The 26538-nt window shown below is 46.3% G+C and overlaps 1 protein-coding gene across 1 annotated transcript; it reads right to left on the bottom strand.

Annotated features, from left to right (window-relative positions):
- Positions 1-1470: 1470 nt before the first annotated feature.
- Positions 1471-26538, bottom strand: CFI (complement factor I). Its single transcript, XM_078613351.1, has 14 exons — positions 26260-26538; positions 23154-23256; positions 21058-21122; positions 19754-19946; positions 18424-18568; positions 17324-17511; positions 15973-16083; positions 13570-13704; positions 11625-11645; positions 10210-10325; positions 9002-9108; positions 5134-5405; positions 2870-2983; positions 1471-1816 (listed from the first exon to the last, which is right to left on the bottom strand). Exons 1-14 carry the CDS (start codon positions 26332-26334, stop codon positions 1605-1607), a joined length of 1857 nt encoding a protein of 618 aa, XP_078469477.1. The 5' UTR covers positions 26335-26538; the 3' UTR covers positions 1471-1604.

Below are 26538 nucleotides of genomic sequence, written 5' to 3'. Positions count from 1 at the left end.
GCTGCTGCTGCTGCTACTTGGTATCATTGTGAAACAAGCAATCACAACATGCATGAGGATTTGAAAAGCACCACAATCTCCTGGCACTTATCAAGTCCATGATGCCGTAATTCCTCTATTTCTGATTTGTTCTCCATTTGAAAAGACTAGGTTTTTATACACGACAGCAAATAAGTAGGGTTTTATGCGATATAAATTTGCACGATACAGTACTATGTTTTCACAATCGAAAGATTAATGCGATATCACGATACAGTACTATGTTTTCACAATCTAACGATTAATGCGATATCAACCTCCCCGTAACTTTGTAATCATATTTCACATCTCCATTGTACGATTTTTTGTACTTTTTTTGCACTTCCAGTACAAAATCAAATTTCCTTAAAACTTCTTAAACTGCAGTCCACTCCAAATAAGTATTCAAATACATTTCGACTTTACAATCGATGACCCTTTTGCAGCACGACAAATACGTGAGAGAATTCAAGTGAACTTGCACAACTAATGAAACGAGCCACTTGCGCCGTCCATCTGTCCCGGCAATCTTTTGCAAATCATTTCAATTTGGAGGGTAACACTGCAGCTATTCACTTGCATTTCTAATCATTGTGCATTTGTTATTTCGAGCACATTTTGTCACGTGTTCAAATAGGAACGAAACAAAAAGCGACACACGCGATAAGACTATAATTTGCAAAAACGGACAATTCGATTATCGTGAACATTGTATGGTATGATGTATCCTAGTCTCGCCGTGTCGCTTCAACCCACCGAGGATGCAATGACCTTAAATGCTAACATTTTTGATTTAAAGTTTTCGTGACTGCAGGAATCCATACTCTTTGGTTCTTTCGGTAAAGTCACGTGGGTAGAAATCAAATAAAATAAATCACGACGTTTCGATCGCAACACGCTTGATGACGACCGCTTGTGTTGCGATCGAAACGTCGTGATTTGTTTAATTTAATTTCTAACCACGTGACTTTCCCGAAAGAACCAAAGAGCATGTAAAATTGTTATTTCTGCATTTACATTTCTTCCCCATACGGTGTGGTGGTGGTGGTGGGGGGATCATGTGAGGGCAATAGTTGATCTGGGTTGTCAGGCTAGCTGCATTGCCAACAACCCTGTTGCCTGACCTTGGTTAAATGGGGGGGGGGGAGGAGGGGAAACAGAAACTCCGGGGTACATGACACAGTCATTCTTAACCTCCAAAGGTTAAATGCTCAACAGAATGATCACCACCACCACTATGATCATCACAGTAGTTATTAAGGTTGTGTTGTCCTTCCCCGCGCCTCCGATTATCACGGTTGGCTACGTACGGTGCGAGAGAGGTTCAACATACTTATTCTTTGGTTCTTTCGGTAAAGTCACGTAGTTAGAAATAAAATAAAATTAAAAAATCACGACGTTTCGATCGCAACACAAGCGGACGTCATCAGCTTGTGTTGCGATCGAAACGTCGTGATTTGTTTCATTTTATTTTATTTCTACCTACCGAAAGAACCCAAAAATACGGATCCCTGCAGTCACGAAAGCTTCAACTCAAGATAGGTCCAACGTACATTACGAGCCTTTAGCAGGGGCTGGGCAGATGATCAGTAGTGCGGAAACAGATCTGTGCTCGTGTGCTGCAAGATCCAGTCAAGGTAGTAGGCCACCTTGGCGTAGACGCCGGGACGATCGACGTTTCCGCAACCATCACCCCAGCTCACCAAACCCCAAACGTACGCCTTTCCGCCGTTGTCGAAACAGACGAGTGGACCCCCGGAGTCGCCGTCGCAGGTGTCCGCCGAGCCGTCGTGCTTCCCTGCGGTAACCACCAAACCGGAGTAATTCGTTAAGGTGGGGGGGGGGGGGGGGTGGTGGGTAATCAGCGTTAGAATTCAAGCTACGGTTTGGACGCGGTAAATCTTGAGTGAAATTCATGGGCAAGGTATGGGGGGCATTTTTTAAAATAAAATAATTCGCGGAAATGTCACGGAATATGTTTGTAACAGACTATCCCTGCCTGCTCTGAACATAAAGGAAATTAAAGGAATCGTCGAATCACATGTACGTTGAACTTCTTTCGCACCGTACGTAGCCAACCTTGCTAATCGGAGGTGCGGGGAAAGGACAACAAACTAAACACAAAATGCAGTTCTAAAGAAATGAGTTGTCAAACTAGATTTTAAAGTGGATAGCTCCAGTGGCTTCCTAATATCAGAAGGAAGAGCGTTCCAGACGGCCGCAGAAGCACATCTGAAAGTGCGCGATGGCTAGACACGTGACATCACCAAGATTTCACTTCATACTTTGTTCATCTTCACCATTTACATGACCACAGTCGGGGAACCTCTGTGATAAAATCGTAGCCTTTAAGTATGACTAAGAAAACGATTAAAACACGTCCATTCAACTAAATACAGCTTCGCCGTATACACAAAACTCGTTACGCGTTGCCGTAGAGCATTGTGGGTAAAGGCAAATAAATATGGGCAGAACTCTGTTCTGGGTTTCAATGTAATAAAAAAAAGTGCTTTAGTCCCATCAGCCTTTTGGTTTACCAGGCCAATATTATCCAGCAGGATTTATGGTGGCAGGGTGAGATGATGTCTAATTACAGATCGTTAATATGAGATTATGTTGGAGACAAACCCAAGTCTTGCTATTCCATGCAGTTTGTAACGGCTAAATAAAAAAAACGTGTTTTATAATTGCTACATTTATGATTGATTATGATTTGATTTCGAGATATTTGGTTCACCCCAATTTTTTGTCATGAAGCTGGGGCAATTGAGACGCTTGGGGTGCTAAACTTTCTCTTAGTTTGCTTGTGCATAGCGACGTCACTGGACGCAAGACACGAAACTTCCGTTACCTGCGCAGTCCATCCCATCCATGAAGTACTGATTGTAGATATTGGAGCAGTTTGCAATGAGGTTCACGTCAACCCAGCGCAAGACATCGGGGTGTTTATTGGACGACTGCAAGTCTGACGGGAGAGAATCGGGCACTGATAAAGTAAGTTTAACATGCATGCCTGCGTGGGCAATATCATTCAAAAGTGATTTTTGGGTCAGATACGTTTTTTAAATGAAACAACATTGGAGTTTTATCTGTGCGGAATGACACCCCCAAAATCAATTATTAGACACTAAGGTAACTTTATGAATGCATATTTTAACAACAATACGTTTTTCGTGGAGTTAAGCATCAGAGATTATGGCAGTAAGTCCCTTAAAAGACTATGGCACGAGCCTCCCTGACATTACCTCCACAATGAGGCATTGAGTAATGGATTTTTAAGAGAGTAATTAAAAAAAAATCTCTTTCCCCCCAGTTTGTAATCCCAATTGTGCTCTGGACTCCATGCAATGAGACAAAATATCCATTTGGATCTAATGTAGAGCAGTGTGATCATTCGCGTTCGAGAATGGCCACACGGGAGATGATGTCACAGAGCTTCATCTGAGACTCCGACACGTGGCCTCCGGTCAACACATCGTGAAGCGGCACTTTACCACCCGCCCTGCCACCCAGGGTAACCTCCGGCGGGTTATTTTCGTTGAACGAGCCAAGCTGATATTTTAAATTGGCTGGAATTTTGACACATGAAACGCAAATCCAAATTCAATGTGATGGAGTTTTTTTTGTGTTGTTTGTTGTGCAGTCATCGGTGAGCTGAGACCGTTAACTCGGCACACTTGAGAATCCGGTTTAATCGCTGGTGGCTAAAGCCTTTTCTAGATTTGAAGCTTTCGTGACTGCAAGGATTCATATTCTTGGGTTTTTTCGGTAAAGTCACGTAGGTAAAAAATAAAAATAAAAAAAAGTAAAATAAAATTAAAATAAAATAAAAACACGACGTTTCGGAGGCAACACAAGCTTCCGTCTTCAGGTGGAACCATCACAGCACGATAGCTGTATCAAGTAAGAGAATTCTCTCTAAAGCCTTTGTTTTGAACAACGCGTCTCAGCGTGTGTCGGCTCATCAAGTGTTTTGGTTTGGCCATGTTTTGTTTGTTGTAGTACGTAGTCAGACTGATGGCTTTAATCTAAGTTGTCTTGTGGTTGTTGTTGTTGTTTGACTTGCATCCCACTGGGATTTTTGCACACAGCGTTGGTGTACGGTGCTTTTTCTGGAAGACTTTGCTGTCTTTTCCTGGATTTCTCTGTTTGCGCATAGTCACTTGAAGATGTTTTCTTGTTCATGTTTTCTGCTTTGTTGCGGTTGCACCCGATTCAAGAGCCGAATGGCTCACAGGGCTATACCTAATAAACTGAAACTGAAACTTCCAGGGCAATAACTGGCTAAATCTCGCAAAGCGGAGACGTTTTATATTAAACACCACTCCTTATTGGGGGTTGTCGCGATGTGGGAACACGACGTGTCACGCTATACCAAGACTATGCCAATTGCATTTTGGGATAAAAAAAATAGTTTTGTCGTGATTTCATTGTTCGTTTATATATATTACCAATATTTCCCTACTAAATATTTCACGAAGTAACAAACACAGATAATTAAAGTTCTCGGCAAACAAAAAACCCATTGGAATTTCTTCTTTCGTGTGGCATTTTTGGGGATTGCAACAGATTACCAATTAAAATAGCACTTTGTAAAATGTTTTCCGAAGTAAATAATATTAATATTGTTTACCAATATCTCCAAACAAATTTTTTACGAAGTAACAAGCATAGATCATTATTAAAGTTCTCGTTAAATTATGTTTTATATTAACGATTAAAATATCACTTTGTAAAATATTTTTACGAAGTAAATGACCGTGAAGTAGTATTTACATCATGATTTTAGCAGCTTATTTAATTGTTTAATCATGCCTCGTGTAACTGACAGCACGTGCATTAAATGTGCGAAAGTTGCAATGATTAGAGGACGCTTATGTTGCGTGAACTGCAGTTGAATAACTTCAATAACCTTCATACCCGATGTGCAGCAAATCAAAGCATCATCAACATGGCAACGCAAAATACCGTTGCACAAAATCACGGGAGGAATTTATATCGCAATAATCGCCACACCGCGAAATTTATATCGTAACGTATCCTATCGTGAATACAATTCACATCACGGCAACTTTTACTTTTTAGCACCGCGACGTTTCCGAACCGAGCACTCACCACGAGCAGTGCCCCAGCCCGACACGTAGCACGTATGATGCCTCTCGAACTGCAGCGGTGAGCGCGGCAGGCAGGCAGGTGACACGTACCGAGAGTACTGGTACTGCTGCTTGTACATGCGCAGCTTCAGCAGCGCAATGTCGTGCTGGTTTGTGTTGGCGTTGTAGCCAGAGTGTATCGTCACGCTCTCCACTGACATGCTGTCTTGCGACTCTTCTTTCGTGTTCCGCGAATGCTCGCCCAGACGCACGCGCATGTTCGCACGTCCGAATCTAATCGCCCCAAAAAAATAAATGAGAATGTGGTCAGCAGCTTCATTTCAGGCCAGAACTCAGTGCCGGGAATTGGTTTGGCACCCAGCCACATCCATCTCGCATTGTGTTGTCCTTAGAATGTGTTTGTTTATAAACCTGTTCATAACATTACAGGAATAGAGGGTACAATAACGTATGCTTATTTTGTGTATGTTTAGCTTGTACTCTAGTGCTAGTGCCTTACACCTATGATCAGAAATATCATCTTTTTTTATCTAGACTGGAGTAATCCGATGAGCTATGAAGCTCTTTCTCACAGATGTCCTACTCCAAGCCAGCTTAGCAGTGTTGCGGAAAATACCGAGCGGGAAATGAATCCCTGGCTGTTATTTTATGCGAGAATTCTTACGGTGGCGAGATGTTAACTACCTCGCCTGGTATACAGGATGTCGTGGGTTCGATCCCGAACCTGACGCCTGTACATAGTATTTGGAGTTTGCATGTTCTCCCCGTGGTCGTGTGGATTTTCTCCAGGTCCTCCGGTTTGTTTCCCTCCACATTTAGACCACCTGGATTCGCTCATTTCAAACCGATTCTTAAACTCGCGAGAACACGCAGTGGTCTAGCATGGTTGGCATTCACCGCCCCGGTGTAAGGTATTAGGCTGCTTTAAGTATTTAAAGTATTTGGCTGCTATAAATTTCCACGTGTTAAGCCATTTCGTTGGGCTATCATTTGTGGCCAGGTCGCTTCTGAAAAAGGAGCTCAGTGAGCATTATCTGATAAAATAAAAAATGTTTCATATTTGTTGGGTCTTTCGGTAAAGTCACGTAGAACAAAAAAATATTAACAAAAAACGACGACGTTTCGATCGCAACACAAGCAATCGTCATCAAGCAAACGTCATCAGACGTTTTGATCGCAAGCAAATTTTTTTTGTTCTACATGACTTTACCGAAAGACCCAAAGAATATTAATTCCTGCAGTCACGAAAGCTTTAAGTCAAAAAATGTTGTCGTTTAATTGTTTTACTTCAAGTGAGCAGAGCTGAGCCACACGGAGATAGCAGCACAGTACACAGCTAAAGAGAAGCACGGAGCCGCATGTGCCTCATCTTATTTTGTCTCCGCGATACCAACAGCGTCGCGAGGATGCCGTGTGCTGCGGTGTGCAAGGCACACGCGTGTGTGAATCGTCAGTTTAACACGGAGGTCGCGAAAATGATGTCGTCATCTTGCACTATTTAAGACCGGAAGCAGGTGGATTGCTTCACTATTCTGGCAAATCGCCTGACGATGCTGGATGTACTTTCCAACGTGACGTCGTACTCAAATTGTCATTGTTGTGGATTTACTCTCCAACACAGCGGTGGGTATGAAGTCGTAATTAATCGGCGCGTTGTTTACATGACAGACCTTACTGGCTGTGTCGGGTGGTGGAGGGTTATGACACATTTATACTGATGTAGTGGTTCAACGCGCGCATATTCGGGAACGACTGCATGTCCGCGCTGGGTGGCCAGAAGAGGCGGTTGGTGAGCATCATTGGGGGGATTTCGAGAGCAGCTAAGGTCAGGATGACCGTTGGGGTAATTCTGTTGGGGTAAACAAGGGGGGAGGTGGACCGGGATTTGATAAGACCAGTATCCACCAATCATAGAGGGTTCTTCTGAGAATATTCTGGAAGAGGTCGCGAGGGATATAGAAGACGGGCAAAACGAGTCCGAGAGTGAAGTTGATGAAGACAGAAGACGAGAGAAGCTGAAGCCGGACCCGCCAAGCTAGTTAGGCTGAAAGTAGTCCTGTGTGGACCTGGGTAGGCTAGGATAGGGTCGCTAGGGGTAAGCGCAGTCCGTACGTCGGCACGCTTGACCCCCGGGGCTACCGTGGTATCGACCCGCTGAGACAGCGAGACACGGCAGCCGGGAAGGGTGAAACGGGGAGAGTAGTGAATAGGATAAGGACGCGGCGAGTGAGGGAGCGAACGAGCGACGGGCGGCAAATCCTCGGCTTAGCTAACAAGTGTTATGTAACGAACTGTAATAAAGTGGCCTAAATTTACAACACTACACTAACGTGATCTAACCCAAAAACCTTTATTATGAATGTGTGAATGGTGCGCAGGGTTACCGGATGTCGTCAAAGAATAGCGCTCATCATTGAACTTCCTTGTCTTTACGATGAACTCTATTTAATAAGAGCTGAACAGCGGATATATGCCGCGTCAAATCACATGACACGCGTGATGCCGGCGTTTCCGAGCGAGAAAAAAACATCGAGTGAGAAATTAAACCCTGACGAGGGCACATAAATAGAAACTATTTTCACTTCACAAGCACGTGTTCATGATAATATACTCTTTGGGTTTTTTTTTAGCCTTCACTTGATACAGTAATTTTGCTGTGACGGTTCCAACTGAAGACGGAAGCTTGTGTTGCCTCCGAAACGTCGTGATTTAATTTATTTAAATTTTTTACCTACGTGACTTTACCAAAAAAACCAAAGAGTATGAATCCTTGCAGTCACGAAGACTTCAAATCTAGAATTTATGAAAAGAATCATTCACATTTGCAAGGAGCATTTCATCCGTCGATGCCAATTGCGCCAGGGTGTATGGAGATGCAGGAAATTAACAGAACCTGCAGGGCAAGGCCAGATTAAGGTTCTTGTAGGCCCTAGGCACTTCTGTTTCGTAGGCCTTCAGTGATAACTCTCTACAATTGATACTGCTGCTGCACCATGCGACTACCGCCACTCGCTTGCTTCACGCGGTACTTCGTCCACACGCTGGACAGATGTCATGACTGCCGGTACGCTCCTTATTTAATCTGTGCCCCAATTCGATGGGAGCGCGCGCGCTGTGTGTCGCAGATCAGCAGATTTAATTTGAAATGGTTGTACAAAAAAAAGGAAGCTAAGCCTCAAAATTATTACAAGCGAAAATTTCTTCAACAAATCTTTTTACCGTGATTGTCGTATCGGATGGCGCAACTTTAAAAAGGATATTCATATTCTTGGTTCTTTCGGTAAAGTCACGTAGAAGGGAAATAATAAAATAAAATAAATATAAAACAATAAAAACATTCTCACGACGTTTCGACTGCAACACAAGCAATCATCATCAGGTGTGAAAGCCACAGCAAGAACATTTGAAAAAAGTGGCGTTTTTTCCCTAACGTCAGCACCACAGACAGCGATTTGGCAGTTGGCCAGATGAAATTTAAAAAGGATTTTCATTTTCTTTTTTATGATACAAATAATAAAAAACACGGTGCCTATTTGATAATACGGCCCAGCTGCAGGGTAAACGGCCAGAACTAGGTGGATGGGGTCAAGGCCACTTTAGAGAAGTGTTTTCAGGGACAGGACTTAAATATTGCAAACGATTCTGAGAGTCTTATTAGGCGAAGAGTTCCAAAGCTTGGGAGAGGTGCGCTGACGAAAGCCCCATCGCCCCAGGAAATGATCCTTGAAGGTGCTTTGTTCATGCCACTGAGAGAGAGAGGAGAGAGAAGGAAAAGAGACTCCTGTAAAGGTGGAACAGACCTCAGGGGGTGGGAAACACCTTCACAGGGGGGGGGGGGGCTAGAGGGGAAATGCCTTGGGATCACTCACCCCACGCAGTGCGCTGCTGTCAGCACCCAGTGACTGCCCAGGTACACGGCGCCGCACGTCCAAACGAACTTTTCTTTGAGCACCGCCGCTTGCCACGGAAATTGACCCTTTCCGCATGAAAAAAATGAAGGTGGGTTTCACAAGGGGAATAGAAAGGTGAATGATTAATTCAGCGGACATTTGCTGATCAAGAGCCATTGCTTTTTCTACAGAGCAGCTGACGAAAAACGAACTCCCGGAGTTGGAGACTGAGAGAAGCGGGCGACGTCTCAAGTTTCACGGTTCTGGTTTATTTTTGTCTCGCCAGATGGGAACTCCAGAGACCAGGATATGGTCTCATTTGCACGAGTGACCTGGAGCAGTAGCCTGCCAGTAGGGGGACAATGACTGCTCTGCGTAGTCAGTAAATGAGTAAGTTGCGGTGTAACTTTGAAACTTGGGCAAATGTGGACCCTGACGCGGACACACAACGGCCTGTTCTTGTGAATAACATTGAGGGATCTTTAACGCCCGCTGTTACGGGTTTACTATATGGACCATTGTTTGAGTTGCCATGGCCACAGTCACAACGTGGTTTGTCTTTAATTCTCCGTTTCGTGGAGGAGATGTGCGCGCGGTTGGTGGTCACACCGGTGTCTTAGAGAAGGAGGGGGGGGGGGTGGAGGACGAGGAGGAGGGGGGGAGAGAGGATGAGGACGAGGAATGTCAAAGCCAGGAGGTACGACAACGTTTGGAATCGCAGACGAGGTTTTTATTCTCTTTGGTTTTTTTAGGTAAAGTCACGTAGGTTAAAAAAGAAAACAAGTAAATTAAATCACGACGTTTCGGAGGCAACACAAGCTTCCGTCTTCAGGTGGAACCGTCACAGCACGATTGCTGCATCAAGTAAGTCCTCTTATACAGCAATCGTGCTGTGACGGTTCCACCTGAAGACGGAAGCTTGTGTTGCCTCCGAAACGTCGTGATTTTTATTTTATTTTTATTTGACTTTTATTAATTTAAATTTTTTACCTACGTGACTTTACTGAAAAAACCAAAGAGCATGAATCCTTGCAGTCACGAAAACTTCAAATCTAGAACGAGGTTTTTATTCTCGACGCCTGCGTCATTCCACTCTGTTCGCCGGAGTTCCAGTTCGCGTCCAAGACGACGTCCGTGACCTTTGTGACCCGGAGGAGGAGAAATGCGTCGCGCTCGCAAAACGTTACCTGCTCGGCGTTTTTGCCGCCGATGAGTCTGCGTACTCTGCCGGGAGGAGGGGCGTGCGGCTGGAAGGTCGAGTTGCCGCAGATCAGCTCTTGGGCCTTCGTGACCTCCGCTCTCTCTTCAGCGACGGGGGAGACGAACGGAGCATGAACGTTAAACATTCACATTTCTTGTTCGATTTAAAGCTTTCGTGACTGCAGGGATTCATCTGCTTGGTTCTTTCGGTAAAGTCACGTAGAAGGGAAATAATAAAGTAATACAAATTAAACATGATAAAATAAAAAATTCTCACGACGTTTCGGCCACAACACAACGGCTGCTTGTGTTGTGGCCGAAACGTCGTGAGAATTTTGTATTTTATGATGTTTTATTTTTATAATTTTATTATTTCCCTTCACATTTCTTATTACAATAACGATTTCCACTTGTAACAAGCACAGGTATTCGCTCACTGTTGTAGAGAGAGAGAGAACGGTGGCAATGTATATATGCCACCGATTCATATGCAACTCTGTCTATAAGCCACCTTTCACTGGTAGGAACCTCCTGGTTACAGCAGCCCACAGGGGATTATTGTGTCCGTCCGTCGTGCAGGGAGGGGCTGGGTGGGGAGGGAGGGGCTGGGTGGGGAGGGGAAGGTGGGGAGGGGCTGGGTGGGGAGGGTAGGGCTGGGTGGGGAGGGGAGGGTGGGGAGGGGCTGGGTGGGGAGGGTGGGGCTGGGTGGGGGGGGTGGGGCTGGGTGGGGAGGGGCTGGTCACCCCGTGGTGCCCTTATAAAACTCAACGTTTAACCTACTCACGCCGGCTTGTGCCCGCCCTCACAGTCGGGCATATTTGCGGAATACACCACGCCGTCGTTGACCCTGGCCATTAACCCAACGTTCCTACCAGCTCCCTCCGCAGCAGGAATGTGTTTTATGTGCCACTCAGTCCGTATTTAGCCGCCTATTCTGTTGTTCCACTCGGACCACTGAACGGGTTTAAGGCAGTGACTGGAGAAAATGTGTTGCCCGTAGTGTGCAAAAAACGCATCTTACTAATGTAAATCTTACTAATGTAAAAGCGGGGGTGCTGCATCATTGTTTAAAATTATAATATCACTCAAATATTGGTGGGGGAGAGGGTGGGGGGGGTGGGCAGGGCTGGGTGGCACGTCTTACTTCTCGGTGGGTTTTGTTTGTGTGCCGATAATAAATCTCAACAAAATTGAAGCAGATAAGTGCACCACCTCCTATTCCAGCGTAAGACATAATCGTGTACAGGGATATAAATATGTAACTCCGACTTTTTTATTTAAAAAAATAAATGCTTTCACAATATAGCACGTGGTATTGACACACAATTCAGGAGCAAAACTAAAAGATTTTACAAATAAACTTGAAAATGTAAAAAAAAAGTAGAAAAATAATACTTCTTACCACGCAGTACACCTTTCAGTTCTGCAACAACAAAAACAACAACCTTGCATGTGAACTTAGCTGCGCTCGTCAGTGCCGGCCCGAGCCTCTTGGGGGCCCTAAGCAGAATTTGATTTGGGGGCCCCCCTCCCACCACGCAGACTCATCTGTGCTAGAAGATTATTGACACAAATGTCACACTATAATGTTATAGCGAATATTATAAACGAATACAGTGAGGTTATGTATTAATAAAAAATAAAAACAACACTTAAAATACTTCACTCTTTTATTAAAACTTCTGAATACAAACGGTCACAAAAAACATATTAAATAAATTATTTGCAAATGTGCATTAAATGTGCAATCTTTTAAATAAAACCAAAATAGACAAACATTAATCTAATCAAAAATAGAATGTTACAAAAAAAAAGATACTTAAATAATGAAAGCAAACATAAGAACAGCAAGGGTTCAACAATGTCAACTGTACAACAATGACCTCAAAATCGTTCCTTCCTAGCTTTTCTGGAGGCAAAGTCACTAATGACATCATTGTATGGTATTGCTTGGCCAACTTTGTTATTAATACTAATGACTGCAAGTCCACTTAGTCTTTCCTGGGCCATTGATGATCTCAAATATGTTTTTATCAATTTGAGCTTGGAAAAGCTCCTCTCTGCTGAGGCAACTGACACAGGCAGAGTGCAGGCTATCCTGAGAGCTACCCAAAGATTTGGGTAAAGCTCACACATCTCATTTTGTGAGAGGTATGTGAGAAGCTCAAAGGCAGTCATCATAGTTTGGGGAAGTTCAGGAAGACTCTCTATCTCTACTGCCAGTGCGCTACCATCAATATCAGCCTCCTCTCCACAAGAGAGTTTTTCCCCAAGAAGCTCACATTGTTCCCTCCGGACCTTTTGATCTAGCTCCCTAAAATTGAGCAGCACTCCAAAGTTCTCTTTAACCTCACTTAGAGACTTAAATCTATCCTCCAATGACATTAATTCATTTATATCACTTGTTTAAGTTATTTAATTGTAAAAAAAAAAACGATTCGGGGGCCCCCTGGTGGCCAGGGGGCCCCAAGCAGCCGCTTAGTTCGCTTATGCCTCGGGCCGGCCCTGGCGCTCGTGACCGAGAAGTCTTATCGGGTCAAAAAAGAAATCACTTGCTGAGCACAGGCCCACACCGCCGAGATGCCAACAACAAACAGCTCTATTGAAGGTGGAATGGATGGCAGTTTAACACATACCCTACCCGTACCCGGCCGCACCAGGGTCACAAACGGGTACCCGTACCCGTACCCGGCCGGGTACGGGTAGCCGGGTATCGGGTAGGGTACGGGTATCGGGTACCCGGTTGCGACCTCTGGCAGTCATGCAGGAACTGGGTCCTCCATTGGCAGATATGACAGCAGCAGTTTTCCAACTTAGGCCGAATTATTTTTTTTTTGGTCACCCCGTGCCCTTAAAAATCTCGACGTTCATCCTACCAAGTCCCATCACAAGGGAGAAAACACCAAAAAAGAAACACCATTTTTTTCCCTTGTGGGTTGACAGCTATATTCAATTCTAGATTTGAAGCTTTCGTGACTGCAAGGATTCATATTTTTTGTTTTTTCGGTAAAGTCACGTAGGTAAAAAATTTAAATTAATAAAAGTAAAATAAAAATAAAATAAAAATCACGATGTTTCCGAGGCAACACAAGCTGCCATCTTCAGGTGGAACCGTCACAGCACGATAGCTGTATCAAGTAAGAGAAATTCCAAGAAAACAGTCCTTGTAAATATACTGGTTGAGGGTGGGAGGAGCCAAGGTAGGCCCTGGATATTATTATTGTGAGGTTCGGTGCGGCTGAATGAGCCTTTGTTGTGTAAACTGGTTGAATTCGGAGGCTCAACGTAGCACAGTCCCCACAACCCACGTGCGCGCGCGCTCCGTTGAGGGCCACATCTGCCGGTACCTGCGTTCGACTCGCGATCGCTTTGACCGCACGTCGTTTCGTCCTCGCGGTTGTAACAGTCGTTCTCTCCGTCGCACACGAAGGCCCGCGGCACGCAGATACCCGTGCTGCACCACAGCGAGTCGTTCTTGCACGCTGGGGGGGGGGGGGGAGCGGAGAGAGCGCAACGGCGAGCCAATGAGATTCCCCTCCCACCCCGACAGGGATTTGAACTTAGAATATGTTTTGATGGCAAGGCGAATACGCCAACGACAATGCCGCCTGGTCGGAATGTAAACATTGCCCTATCGAACAGAAGATTTATCCTGAAAAAATCCGATGAGCTATGAAGCTCTTTTCACAGATGCCCAGTAGGGTCAGGTCAGCCTAGTTGCAACAACAAACAACGATAAAAGTATAAAATATAGAAAATGTGAGCAAGTCACCATGAATAAATAAAGGATATAACGAGAAGCTACGGCGGCGGTGGTTTGTGGTGGTGGTGGTGACGACGGTCAAGCCAGCAACGAGATTCCCTGGCCAACTCGGCGCGTCGTCGCTGTCCCGCGCTCAGCTCCGACACGTGCCGGCAACTTCGCCGGCAACGTCGAAGGAAAGGAGATCACCGTCGAGTTCTACACCCCATAAAATGTGGTAACGTTTGGCCGCGGTTGGAAACGTTAGACCAACGTTGGCCCAACGTTCCACGTTTACTAAGATGGGGCTGACTCAGTTTGCGGCTGAGCCTTCCTCGAGTCTGCCTCCCGGTAGAGTCTACGGACGCGGTAGACACTGCGGTCCTGGAAATGGTACGGATGTAGCCTTTGGTGTCATGGTTAGCGCATTGCGCCTGCAATCTAGAGGTCGCTGGTTCGATTCCATCTCATCTCATGGCGTGGCAGTTGGAAACTTTTTTTTGGCAAATGCGTCTGTCCACACGGCAGTGTAAATGGGTTAATCGCAGTTAGTCGATCGGTAGATACGCGTGTGGTGGGGTAAAGTGTGGGTACTCCCACCTGTCAAGCCGTTTGTCCAGCGTGGAAGATTAGGCCAAAATACCCTATGGATGGTATGTCTCTCTCTCTAGTGGAGACCCTTACGCCAGCAGTGGCTCAAGCAAGCAATTGCAGGGGCTCCACCTTTGTCACAGACAATGTTGATGCCGCGATTGGTGCCCTGGGCTCAATAAACATGAGCGAGGTGGATTTCTCGTCGCTATTTTGGTCACGTGACATTATTCTGGCAATATTTGATGGCACGATTTAGCGAGAAAAGGCACGTGATCAGAGCCATGGAAGGTTTGACGTAATATTTTCGGATTTATCTGAATGGAATGCTTTTATTTCCCATGATCCAAAATTTCGGATGTAGGGCCACAATTTTCAGGTTTTTAAAAAAGTTTTGGATTTCAACCCAAATTCTGGAACTAATAAGCGGGGCAAATAATTTCGCTCGTGGTGGCAAAATGTTATATCCTTCACCTGGTATGCAGGAGGTCATTGGTTCGATCCCAACCCTGACGCCTTACTTCATATTTGGAGTTTGCGTGTTCTCCCCGTGGTCGTGTGGATTTTTCTCCGGGTCTTCCGGTTTGTCCCTTCCATATTTAGAAACACGCCGTTTATAGTATTTGGCTGCGGCTATAAATTCCCACATCGGATGAGCCACTTCGTTGTGCCATCATTTGGGGTTCAGGTCGCTTCTGAAAAAGAGCTACATAGCTCAGTGGGCCTCCTTAACTGGTAAAATAAAAAGTTTAGTTTGGTCATGTAGAGCAAAAGCTGTAATTTTACACTGAAGTGGTTGAGCCAGACTATTGCGGCCAGGAGTAGTGAAGTGTATCGTTGTGATGACGCCTCCTCCTTCGTATGATATGCTAATATCGGGACCAATTTATAACAGTTTACCTATTTATCAAAGAGAGTCAACCTGAGTCATATGACACATTTTCAGGGAGGCATGGGGAGGGGGGTTGTCCTGCATTGAAGGTTTTTTATTTTAAGATATTCTTGGTTCTTTTGGTAAAGTCACATAGAAGGGAAATAATAAAATGATTATTATTGTATTATTTCCCTTCTACGTGGTGACTGCAGGGATTCATATTCTTGGTTCTTTCGGTAAAGTCACTTAGAAGAGAAATAATAAAATTATTATTTTTGTATTATTTCCCTTCTACGTGACTTTACCGAAAGAACCAAGAATATGAATCCCTGCAGTCACGAAAGCTTTAAATCAAAATTCATGTCAAGATGTTTTCAGTAAACGAATGACGCACCGTGTTTATTTTCCACGCGGGAGAAAAAGCGGAGCACCCGGAGAAATCCCCACCCGCCGGCGAGGGGGCAACGCTCGATGCCCCGCACGTTGCGCAACCGTGCCAATGGGAGGCGCTCCCCTAGAACGAGGCGAGTTTCGTGCGCTCACCTTTGCAGCAAACTTCGTCGCTCAGGTCGCCGCAGTCATCGTAGCCGTCACACAGCCTCGCCTCGTCGATGCACTTCCCGTTAACGCATGTGAAGGAGTCACCGGCGCACGCTGCGACGGAACGCGGGGTAAGGAAAAAATATATATAAACAAAATCGCGGTGTATCTTCTTAATTCTTTCGGTAAAGTCACGTAGAAGGAAAATAATAAAATGATAAAAATAAAACATAATAAAATAATTCTCACGACGTTTCGGCCACAACGCAAGCAGCAGTCCTCAGGTCTTCTCGACAGACCTGTTCTTCACCTGAAGACGGCTGCTTGCGTTGTGGCCGAAACGTCGTGAGAATTATTTTATTATGTTTTATTTTTATTATTTTATTATTTCCTTCTACGTGACTTACCGAAAGATCCAAGAAGATGAATCCCTGCAGTCACGAAAGCTTTAAATCGAAATAAAAAATTGCGGTGGTTTACTGCTGCTCAATTGAGCCATCGAGCAGGCGATGTTTGCCCCATCTTTTGTTTTACAGCCCTAAGCCAGTGGTGGAAAGTCCACATTCCTATGGCGGGGGCTGAGGATATTCCACTGGGCAACCGCTGTTGATCTTTCCCCGCAAAAAACACAACTCTGATAATGTATGCACTGTCCTTGAAATTGATTAGTCCACACCCGAGACAGCTTTTCTTAGAGCCTAGTCTCACATGGTGTTGGACCAGATGACGCCTAAAGGACAGTGCATACATGATCAGCGTTGTGGTTTTTGTTTGCATTCCGACCGCAGGTATTGTGGTCAATGCAAACATGACTCCTTGTAAAAAATGTGTCAGTTTTGTTGCCAGATAAAAGGGTAAAAAAACAAGTATCATATTTTGCTACTGGCAAATGAGGTTCCAATGGTCCAAAACATATATTTTTAAACTTTTTACACGTTTTTATTTAACTTACTGTGTTGCCGTATCCAAAAATCTTGTAACTCAATTTCAACCGTATTTCCAATGTCGCATCGACTGCAAAGTTGGGATAGGTATGTCATACTGATGACAATACTATATTCTATCATTGAAAATTAAATATAAATATTTTTAAACAATATTTATTACGTCTCTAATTGTCCACGTTCAATTGACGTTGCCTGTAAATCACCACGTGGCCCCTTACGTCACGGCAAGCCTCGGGGAGCCACGCCCAGGGGCGGGGGATGTGGAAGGAGGGGAGGGGCGATGGGGGAAGGGGGCATGGGGAGGGGCAGCTCGGAAAGTACATTTCATTGAAGCGTGTTTTTAAAAAAAAGTACTTTTAAATATTTTATTCTGTGCGGCTTGTAAAGTGCAGCACTAATCCCCGAACCTTGCGCGCTCGCGCTGCATTTAACGGCGACTTTTGCTCTGCAGGAATGATCCTCCCCCTTGGTTCCGTCGCCCACTTTGAAATGGCACTCGGACAGGCTGCTCTCGAAGCCTTTGCATCGCACGTGCGTCACGAACGACTGCTCGTCGGAGTCGGCGCACCCCAGGAGCATCGTCTTCTCAGCTCCCCTGCATCACAAACGAACGAACGCACGCACGCACACAGCAGGGCGACGGGTGAGAGGGTAGCAACACCACACCACCACCACCACACACCATCGCAAGAGTTTCGATTTAAAGCTTTGGTGACTGCAGGGATTCATCTTCTTGGTTCTTTCGGTAAAGTCACGTAGAAGGGAAATAATAAAATAATAAAAATAAAACATAATAAAATAATTCTCACGACGTTTCGGCCACAACGCAAGCAGCCGTCCTCAGGTGAAGAACAGGTCTGTCGGGAAGACAGCTTCGTCGTGAGAATTATTTTATCATGTTTTATTTTCATAATTTTATTATTTCCCTTCTACGTGACTTTACCGAAAGAACCAAGAAGATCGCAAGAGTTATCCGCACGGCAGTGGCCACGCACGTTGCTCATAATCCCAGCACTGTGGAGGTGAGGGTTGGGAAATCGCAGACAGATGTTGTGAAACTCCCTTCCTGTGGGCGTCCATGAGGTGCCCGTACCCTACCTGGCTTGCCAGGAGAATTCGGTACGGCAAAGTGTGGACTCCATCTGTTCCATCTCATCTCGAGTGCGGGGTATGCGTGTGTGTTTGTGTGCACGTGCAGCGTGGGGAGTGGTGGGTGTCGCGGTTAGCGCGTTGCGCTATGAACCCAGCGACCCAAGTTCGATTGCTGCTCACGACCATTATTTGAACCGGTCCTGGGCCTCCCGTAGGTCGAATCAGCCTGAAATGAGTATCTGGTGCGGTGTGTCAACATCGCCACTAGAGAGACAAAGGCGGTCAGGCGTAGTGCTGGCAACTCACCCCCTCGTGTACCGTACCGGTTTTCATAGGTGCTACTCGCTAACAGCACTTGCCCTAACAGTCTGTTAAGGTTTTACGGGGGGGGGGGATCTTTGTCTTTTGCACGTACAGCGGAAACCCCATCTGTCTGCAGGCCACATTTGCGTCCGTGATGCTCCAATCCTGGTCAGAAATTTGCATCGGCACTCCCCCGACGACCATTTGCACGAACTTGTACCCGTCCGGAGCCTCCGTGAAGATAATATTTGAAACTTCTGCAAAGAGGTGAAACAATAAAGCTGTGTTTTAACGGCTGCATCGGAGTCCACGAAGCGGTATCCGTCGAGTTACGGGACGCTCCCGGAAAGCACAACGCACCCTCCAAAAACTCGCGTGCCCGGTGCCAATAAAGTTTACACAGATCTGGTGATAATTTACGATCATTCTTAGATAGCCCCGATCGTGCAGGTCGCAACGCAAAACGCCGAACGTCGCAGATTACGTTCGCGTCAAAAAATTGTACCAAAGCACAATACGGTAAAATCCTCGCTTAACGCGCCCTGTGCCCACGCCACAACCCGTTTCTGCTACAACGCGGTTTCTTTCATTCCGGGGACACTTTTAGCACAAGGCGGAACGCGCTCCGTTATCACGTGGGACACGCCCCTTTATAACACAGAACGCGCTCCGTTATCACGTGGGACACGCCCCTTTATAACACAGAACGCGCTCCGTTATCACGTGGGACACGCCCCTTTATAACACAGAACGCGCTCCGTTATCACGTGGGACACGCCCCTTTATAACACAGAACGCGCTCCGTTATCACGTGGGACACGCCCCTAGTGTGGCTCCCCGTCCCTCGCCAGACTTGATCGTTGTCATTGTTTACGGGGGGGAAATTGTCTTTCGTTTGCCGCGCAACTTTTTAGGAACGCATCTCCTGCCGCGTTAAACGAGGACTACCTGTACGCGCGCGCGCGCACGCAGTGGCGTGGCGGCTTTGTCGGGTTGACACGTGGTCAATTGTGAATTTCCTTTGTGCACCTGGTGCTCTCAGCGTGTGTAAAAGTCGCGCGTGTAAGTAACGAAAAAATTGTCACCATTTGAATCTAATTTGCCAGTAAAAAATATGATAATTGTTTTTTTACCCTTCTATCTGGCAACAAAACTGACACCTTTTTTTACAAGGAGTCATGTTTGCATAGACCACAATACCTGCAGTCATAATGCAAACAAAAAACATAACTGTGATAATGTATTATCAGAGTTATGTTTCTTGTTTTTTGTTTGCATTATGACTGCAAGTATTGTGGTCTGTGCAAACATGACTCCTTGTAAAAAAAGGTGTCAGTTTTGTTGCCAGATAGAAGGGTAAAAAAAAAATTATCGAAAAAAATGTCACCATTCGCTAAACAAGTAAATCAATCCCGGGATGACAACAATGACAACAACAACACCTTTGTCGGCGCATTGTCCGAAGTGAGAGAAGCCCTTCACGTATTTGAAGCATTCCGAGCTCTTCAGGTGGCAGTAGGAAGGGATGTCCCTCTTGTCCAGCGAGCAGACGGACTGCCTCAACTTGGGACACTTGTAAGCCGGCTTGCACAGGCATCGCCCCTTCACGCACTTCTGCCACGGCTTGCAGGGCACCTGTTCGTGACAAAGATGCGTCGTCGTCATCGACTTTCTTCCATTAGAGGGGAGCGCTCCGTTTTGTAAAACAATTCCAAAAACGCATCCTCGTTAGAGGCCATCCATTTAGTACGTACACATGGAGGAGGGGGGGGGTTAGCCCAAATACGTACGCTTGTGTATGGGGGGGGGGCTACTGACAATGTGCGTACGCATAGGAAACAGGGGGGAGGGGGCGTGAAGCCTCGATAATAATTTGTCTACATTGGCCTTCAAATGAGTTTGATAGTCCGGCGGTGGACTATCTGTTTGCTTAAACCACGTTAATATTATTCATCCTTGATCGTTTCTGCGTAGATTAAATAGCGGCCGTTCTATAGGATTCGGGCAGGGGGGGGGTGCGTCAGGCGTACGGACGCAGGTGGGGGCGGGGTGTAGAAAGTCCGCGTGCGTACAGGGAGGGGGGCAGGGGGGGGTCAAGTTTTAACAGATTTTTGCGGACGTACTAAATGGATGGCTCCTTAGTGTCAGGAAAGGCTGGCGTGGTGAGGTGAGCCTTCAGTTGTGATGGGGGATGTGATGGGGGGGAGTCGGGTGGAGAGAGGGGCTCAGCCCCCTAACCTCCTCACCGCCCCCCCAGCTGCCCAACAGTTGAAGGCTCATCCCCCCCCCCCAGATATGGAGTTAGATTCAGCCAAGAGAGAGATATAACGGACGCAAGACAAAGTGTGCGAGAAGATTAATGAGATTATTCATTTTTCGATTTAAAGCTTTCGTGACTGCAGGGATTCATCTTCTTGGTTCTTTCAGTAAAGTCACGTAGAATGGAAATAATAAAATAAAAATGCTGTTTTCTTTTTATTATTTTATTATTTCCATTCTACGTGACTTTACCGAAAGAACCAAGAAGATGAGATTATTCATGTTAACTCGCTGTTTTGTTACAGGAGCCTTGAGCTCATTTAGATATAGAAATATAAATATATAGAGAGAGGATTGTGTGTGTTGGGGGGGGGGGGTGATTCCGAGTGGGGGTGGCCACACATAAATCACACGTGACCTACTGGAGGCTTGAGCTGAGTTAGATACTGAGAAGTTGCCAGTTGCCGACCTTCACCGGATGCTTTACCTTGTCACAGGATTGGAGGGTGAGCTTCTCAGCGAGGCATTGATAATCCACGTTCTTATTCACATCTGTAGCGCAGTCACACGGATCGCCACTCAGGAGTTAGGGGCCGTCCATAAATGACGTCACGCGAGTTTGGACGATTTTTGACCCCACCCCCCTAGTCACACGGGATCAAAAAAAGTCAGACCCCCCCCCCAATCTTTTTTAAAACATGCTTAAAATCGCTTTAAACTATTGCCATTGTAGTGCGTATTTAATGTGGCGCTGCACTCTGATGTTGTAGGAAAAAAACATTTATTAAAAAGTATATTTAATTAAGTAGAACGTGTTGTCTATATTTATTTAAAGTTGCGCATTTTGATGTGACGTCACATTTCTCAACCCCCCCCCCCCCCCGCTAGATGCGTGACGTCATTTATGGACGGCCCCTAAATTTGAAAATATATATTTACGCGATCGAACCTCTATTATGAAAGGTGTCCAGTTGGGGGGGGGGGGTGGGCGCGTTGGCCCCCCGTGACCCCCCGCAAACTCCACCCATGTGGCAGTGTCCATGCTCTCGGCCACGGCAAACATCAGTGGCAGGTGAGATTTGAACTGCTCTTGAGCTACCCCCCCCACCCACCTCGCACTCACCACCAGACCAGTGGAGTGATGAAAGGGCAAATGTAATGGGTTCTGGAGACACTTGTAGAGGAAACATCTTTATTACAATACAACACTCCACCAGTGCTGATACTCTGTTACAGCCTAGGTACACAGCCTAGGTACACAGCCTAGATACACAGCCTAGGTACACAGCCTAGGTACACAGCCTAGGTACACAGCCTAGGTACACAGCCTAGGTACACAGCCTAGGTGCACAGCCTAGGTACACAGCCTAGGTGCACAGCCTAGGTACACAGCCTAGGTACACAGCCTAGCGACACAGCCTAGGTACACAGCCTAGGTACACAGCCTAGATACACTACTCTGGCTACGCTCTGGGGTCCTCCGGCTACAACTACCCTAGGGGAGGCTACCTGACCCGATCCAGCCAAGGTGCGGGTCTGGACTCTGGCTTCCTCGGAACTCGCCCTTACAAGGACGTAGAGCCGGGAGTCCCAGATTGGGAATATTGGTTGCGCCCTCAGTGGTCTAGCGGTGGGTGGAAGGCCAGCCTGTAAGCCCCCTCGCCACGTGCACGTATGTCCATTTGTTTCATACGATCATATTCTTAGGTTTTTCGGTAAAGTCACGTAGGTAAAAAATTAAAATTAATAAAAGTAAAATAAAATAAAAATCACGACGTTTCGGAGGCAACACAAGCTTCCGTCTTCAGGTGGAACCGTCACAGCCCGACAGCTGTGTTGCCTCCGAAATGTCGTGATTTTTATTTTATTTCACTTTTATTAATTTTAATTTTTTACCTACGTGACTTTACCGAAAAAAACCTAAGAATATGAATCCTTGCAGTCACGAAAGCTTCAAATCTAGAATTAATTCATACGATCACACAATGTGATAGAGAGAGAGATAACAAAATTCTTCACGTCAAGTTCCTGGGACGGGAGGGACAATTTGCCACGATTTTGTATTCGCCGCATTGACGAGGTGCTCCGGAAAGAAAGACGTGACCCACGCGTGCGCCAGGTGGATCCGGTCTCACGCGAACACTGGGGCGTGATGAATCTTGACCCAAAGCTTTCGTGACTGCAGGAATTCATACTCTTTGGGCCTTTCGGTAAAGTCACGTAGATAGGTTCAAAGAAAATAACACATTTTTTTAAAACTAGAACGTTTTGATCGCAACACAAGCATTCGTCATCGTTCGAAACGTCGTAGTTTTTTTAAAAAAAAATTTGTTATTTTCTTTGAACCTATATTCGTAACTTTATCGAAAGACCCAAATAATACTGGGGCGTGTTGTTAGGTTCGGTCCCAAATTTGTTCATCCGTCGCTGCTGAGTGTGTCGTTTCTCCGTGGCAACCCTTCCCCCCTGATACATCTTAACAACAACAACAACAAATCTGAACATTTGAAACCAAATATGTGGAATTTACGCTTCAACGATTGCGGCCAGTGCCGTTTTTTCCTGTTGTTTTGTTTTACCGACCGCGTTTCTTGGCGGCTGTGAGTGCCACGTCCGTCCGCTGCGTCGTGGTCGGAGTGCTTGCGGTGGTCGCGTTCCCAGTCACTGCCTTCTCCGGAGACTTCTTCTGCACAAAGGTGGAGACAAAAGCCTCAATGCAGAGACCCACCACCAACCCTCCCCTCCTCCTCCCCCCCACCCCACACAACCGCTAGGTTCGAGGGCGGTGACCCCCCCGGTGGCATCGTGGTTGTCACTCTATGGACCCACGGCTGCCCACCGTCTCGATGCGAAAAATTTCTGCCGGCAATAAATTGCGTGCTCACTTTGGCTTGACGGGGGGGGGGGGGGGGGGTCGCAGCCCCCCCCCCCTCAAAGGAATAACGTCCCCTTCTCTCTCGTGGTCGCCCTCTCCCCCCCTCCTCGCCATCCGTGGATCACAGAAATCAATCGACGAGACACGCGCCGGTTGTATGGCAGGCGGGATCAATTGTTGCGAACGCTGTCACAAGAGGTCACACACTGTTTGTCGGGCGCAACGCATTGGGTGCGGAGTTTGCGGGGGGGGGAGTGCAATGCCACCTGCCCAAACTACTGAAAATGTATTTTCAGCATTTTGCAATTAAGATAAAAAAAAAAATTATAATTATGCACCCGCGATTCTTAATGTGCGGGACAAAGCAAACCCATACCCCCCTCACCCCTCCTCGCCCATACGGCCGCAACGGTCCTTCGCTGGACTATGCGTGATGAATGAATGAATGATGCGGTGATGAATGAATGACGCGGTGGCCCAGCGCGTCATTCATTCGCGGGTTGAATGTCGCGGCCGCCCTGTACGGGGCATAGAGCGTTGCTCCCTCGCGTACGTGCGTAGGTTTTCTCAGGGCGATCCGCTTTCCCCCCCCCCTCCCACCACGTGTATAATAAACACAACTCGTCATTGGTTGGCTGAAAACATCTACAAATTTAAAACCTCAATGGAAATGAGTCCTGAAACTCAGTGCGGCTCTCATTCATAAATAGGTAAATTATTATAAATTGGTCTCGAGATGAGTATTTTATACGAAGGAGGAGGCGTCATCACAGCGATACACTTCACTACTCCAGGCCAGAATAGTCTGGCTCAACTACCTGAATGTAAAATGACAGAGTTTGCTCTACGTGACGAAACTAAACTTTTTATTTTACCCACTGAGCTATGTAGCTCTTTTTCAGAAGCGACCTGACCGCCACAAATGATAGCTCAACGAAGTGGCTTATCGTCCGTGGAAATTCACAGCAGCCAAATACTCTTAACATGAACATCAGCCGTGCAAAGAAGATTCAAATAACAAAAAAATCTAAGTACTTTCCCCGGTTGAATACCAATACAATACTGATTTTCTAGGTCAACCCCATCGCCATCCTCCTGGGATCCACCACGTGGTGAGCCTCGTGACTGTCAATGAGTAACACGTTTCACGTCTCTGCTTATTTTTGACTAAAAGTTCTGCCGAATCAAATTCCTGTAACTATTTTTTTGCAAAAACCCTCAAATATGTTCCCCACCCCCCCCCCCCCTAATCTGTGCTCTTATTTGCAAACTTTATCTGAAGGCCTTTGCATGCACAGGGACAGGCAAACAACCAAAACATTGATTTCGGTTTTTTTTCAGCATTTGTACAAACAAGAAAAGGGTCGGCCAACACCCCCCCCCCCTCAAGCCAGCGAGTAAACTCACATCCATCGAATGTTCTAGTCGTTACTTGTAACGGCGTGATATTTAAAAATACTTTTAAAAAACACGCTTTAATTAAATGTACCGTACGAGTAATGGCAGAACTCCACGACTCCAGGAAGTGGCCCCGAAGCTTGCCATAACGTAAGGGACTTTGGTGATTTACAGCCAACGTGAGTTGAGCGTGGACAATTAGACCCAAGCCGAAACATAACATATAAAAAAGATGGTTGAATTATTTAAAATGATAAAATGTAGTATTGTCATAAGTGTGACATAAGTATACCAAGTTTGCAGTCGATACCACATTGGGAAGTGGGGTAAAATTGAGTGACAAGATTTGAGGATACGACAACGACAACAACAACAGACTGAGTGAGTTAAATAAAAGCGTGTAAAAGAGACGTACCAAATGTTCGCTCGAATTCAGGTCTGAATAAACATAAAATCCAACGCGCATAAAAAAATTAAACCATCATTTAGAGTGGGGTGAGGAACGTCCGGCCAGCGGGCCGTATAAGGCCCTCGAAATCATTTAGTCTGTTCCAGCCATCACACTAGGGGCCAGTTAATTAAATGCTTGACCAAATATAACAGGCTACATTTTTAAGTTGATAATTTTGTATGGCCCGCGAATGATGTTATAAATATCCAAATGATCCTTGGCAGAAAAAAAGGTTCCCCACCCCATTTATTTGAGACGATCACATCCCTCTCGTCTGCATCTCTCTAATCTCGTTCAGCGCAGAGGTCGCAACCGGGTACCCGATACCCGTACCCTACCCGATACCCGGCTACCCGTACCCGGCCGGGCGAAGGAGTTAAACATCTCCTAGCCACCGTGATGATGATGAGAGAGAGAGAGAGACACGCACACTCCAAATATACAGTAGGCGTCAGGGTCGGGATCGAACCCACGACCTCCTGCATACCAGGCGAGGTAGTTAACATCTCCTAGCCACCGTGATGATGATGATGATAGAGAGAGACACGCAAACTCCAAATACACAGCAGCAGGCGTCAGGGTCGGGATCGAACCCGCAACCTCCTGTATACCAGGCGAGGTAGTTCACATCTCCTAGCCATCGTGATGATAGAGAGAGACACGCAAACTCCAACTATACAGCAGGCGTCAGGGTCGGGATCGAACCCGCAACCTCCTGTATACCTGGCGAGGTAGTTAACATCTCGCCACCCGCGACACCCTCGATGCAGTACATCTCTATGCCCTTCATCTCTGTCCCTCGTCTACAATCCCTTGTCATCTCGCTAGGAGTTTACAAATCCGAAGTGTGCGTATGGTGGGGGGGCAGGGGAGGCAGGGGAAGGGCTCTGGACCCCCTAAAATAATTCCTTAGGGCCCCCATCAATAGGCCCGCCACCACAAATGCACCACGCACTCACAAGTACCTTAGCACAGAGGGTCAGGGAGATGAGTGCCGGGCACAGAAGCAACACCAGCGCCGTTGACTGCTGAACTTTCATCGCAGCTGCAACGCGTGGCTGGGGACGAGGAGGAGGAGAGGCTGGAAATGAGCACAGCACAGGCAGACGGAGGCGAGGCTGCTGCTGCTGATGGTGGAGGAGCGAGAGGCTCGTCAGGCGGATGACAGCAAGGGGGCAGAGCCGAGCTGCTTCATGCGAACCGCCTGTGCTCCGATTGAACCACAGGGGGCGGCAGGGTGGACT

The sequence above is a fragment of the Lampetra planeri genome, chromosome 41 (genome assembly GCF_965212315.1).
Source record: "Lampetra planeri chromosome 41, kcLamPlan1.2.h2, whole genome shotgun sequence".
NCBI lineage: Eukaryota > Metazoa > Chordata > Hyperoartia > Petromyzontiformes > Petromyzontidae > Lampetra > Lampetra planeri.
Note: the sequence above shows the minus strand (reverse complement) of the source record. Positions and strands in the feature narration are given on the sequence as shown.

Bases quoted from the DNA above. Each gene is read 5' to 3' on its own strand.
- CFI (XM_078613351.1), bottom strand. From the start codon at position 26,334: ATGAAAGTTCAGCAGTCAACGGCGCTGGTGTTGCTTCTGTGCCCGGCA. The intron at 18,569-19,753 runs GTGTTGTTGTTG...ACCTCTTTGCAG, and splicing joins CGGACAATGCGCCGACAAAG to AAGTTTCAAATATTATCTTC. The intron at 17,512-18,423 runs GTACGTGCAAAA...TTTGTGATGCAG, and splicing joins AGACAGATGGGGTTTCCGCT to GGGAGCTGAGAAGACGATGC.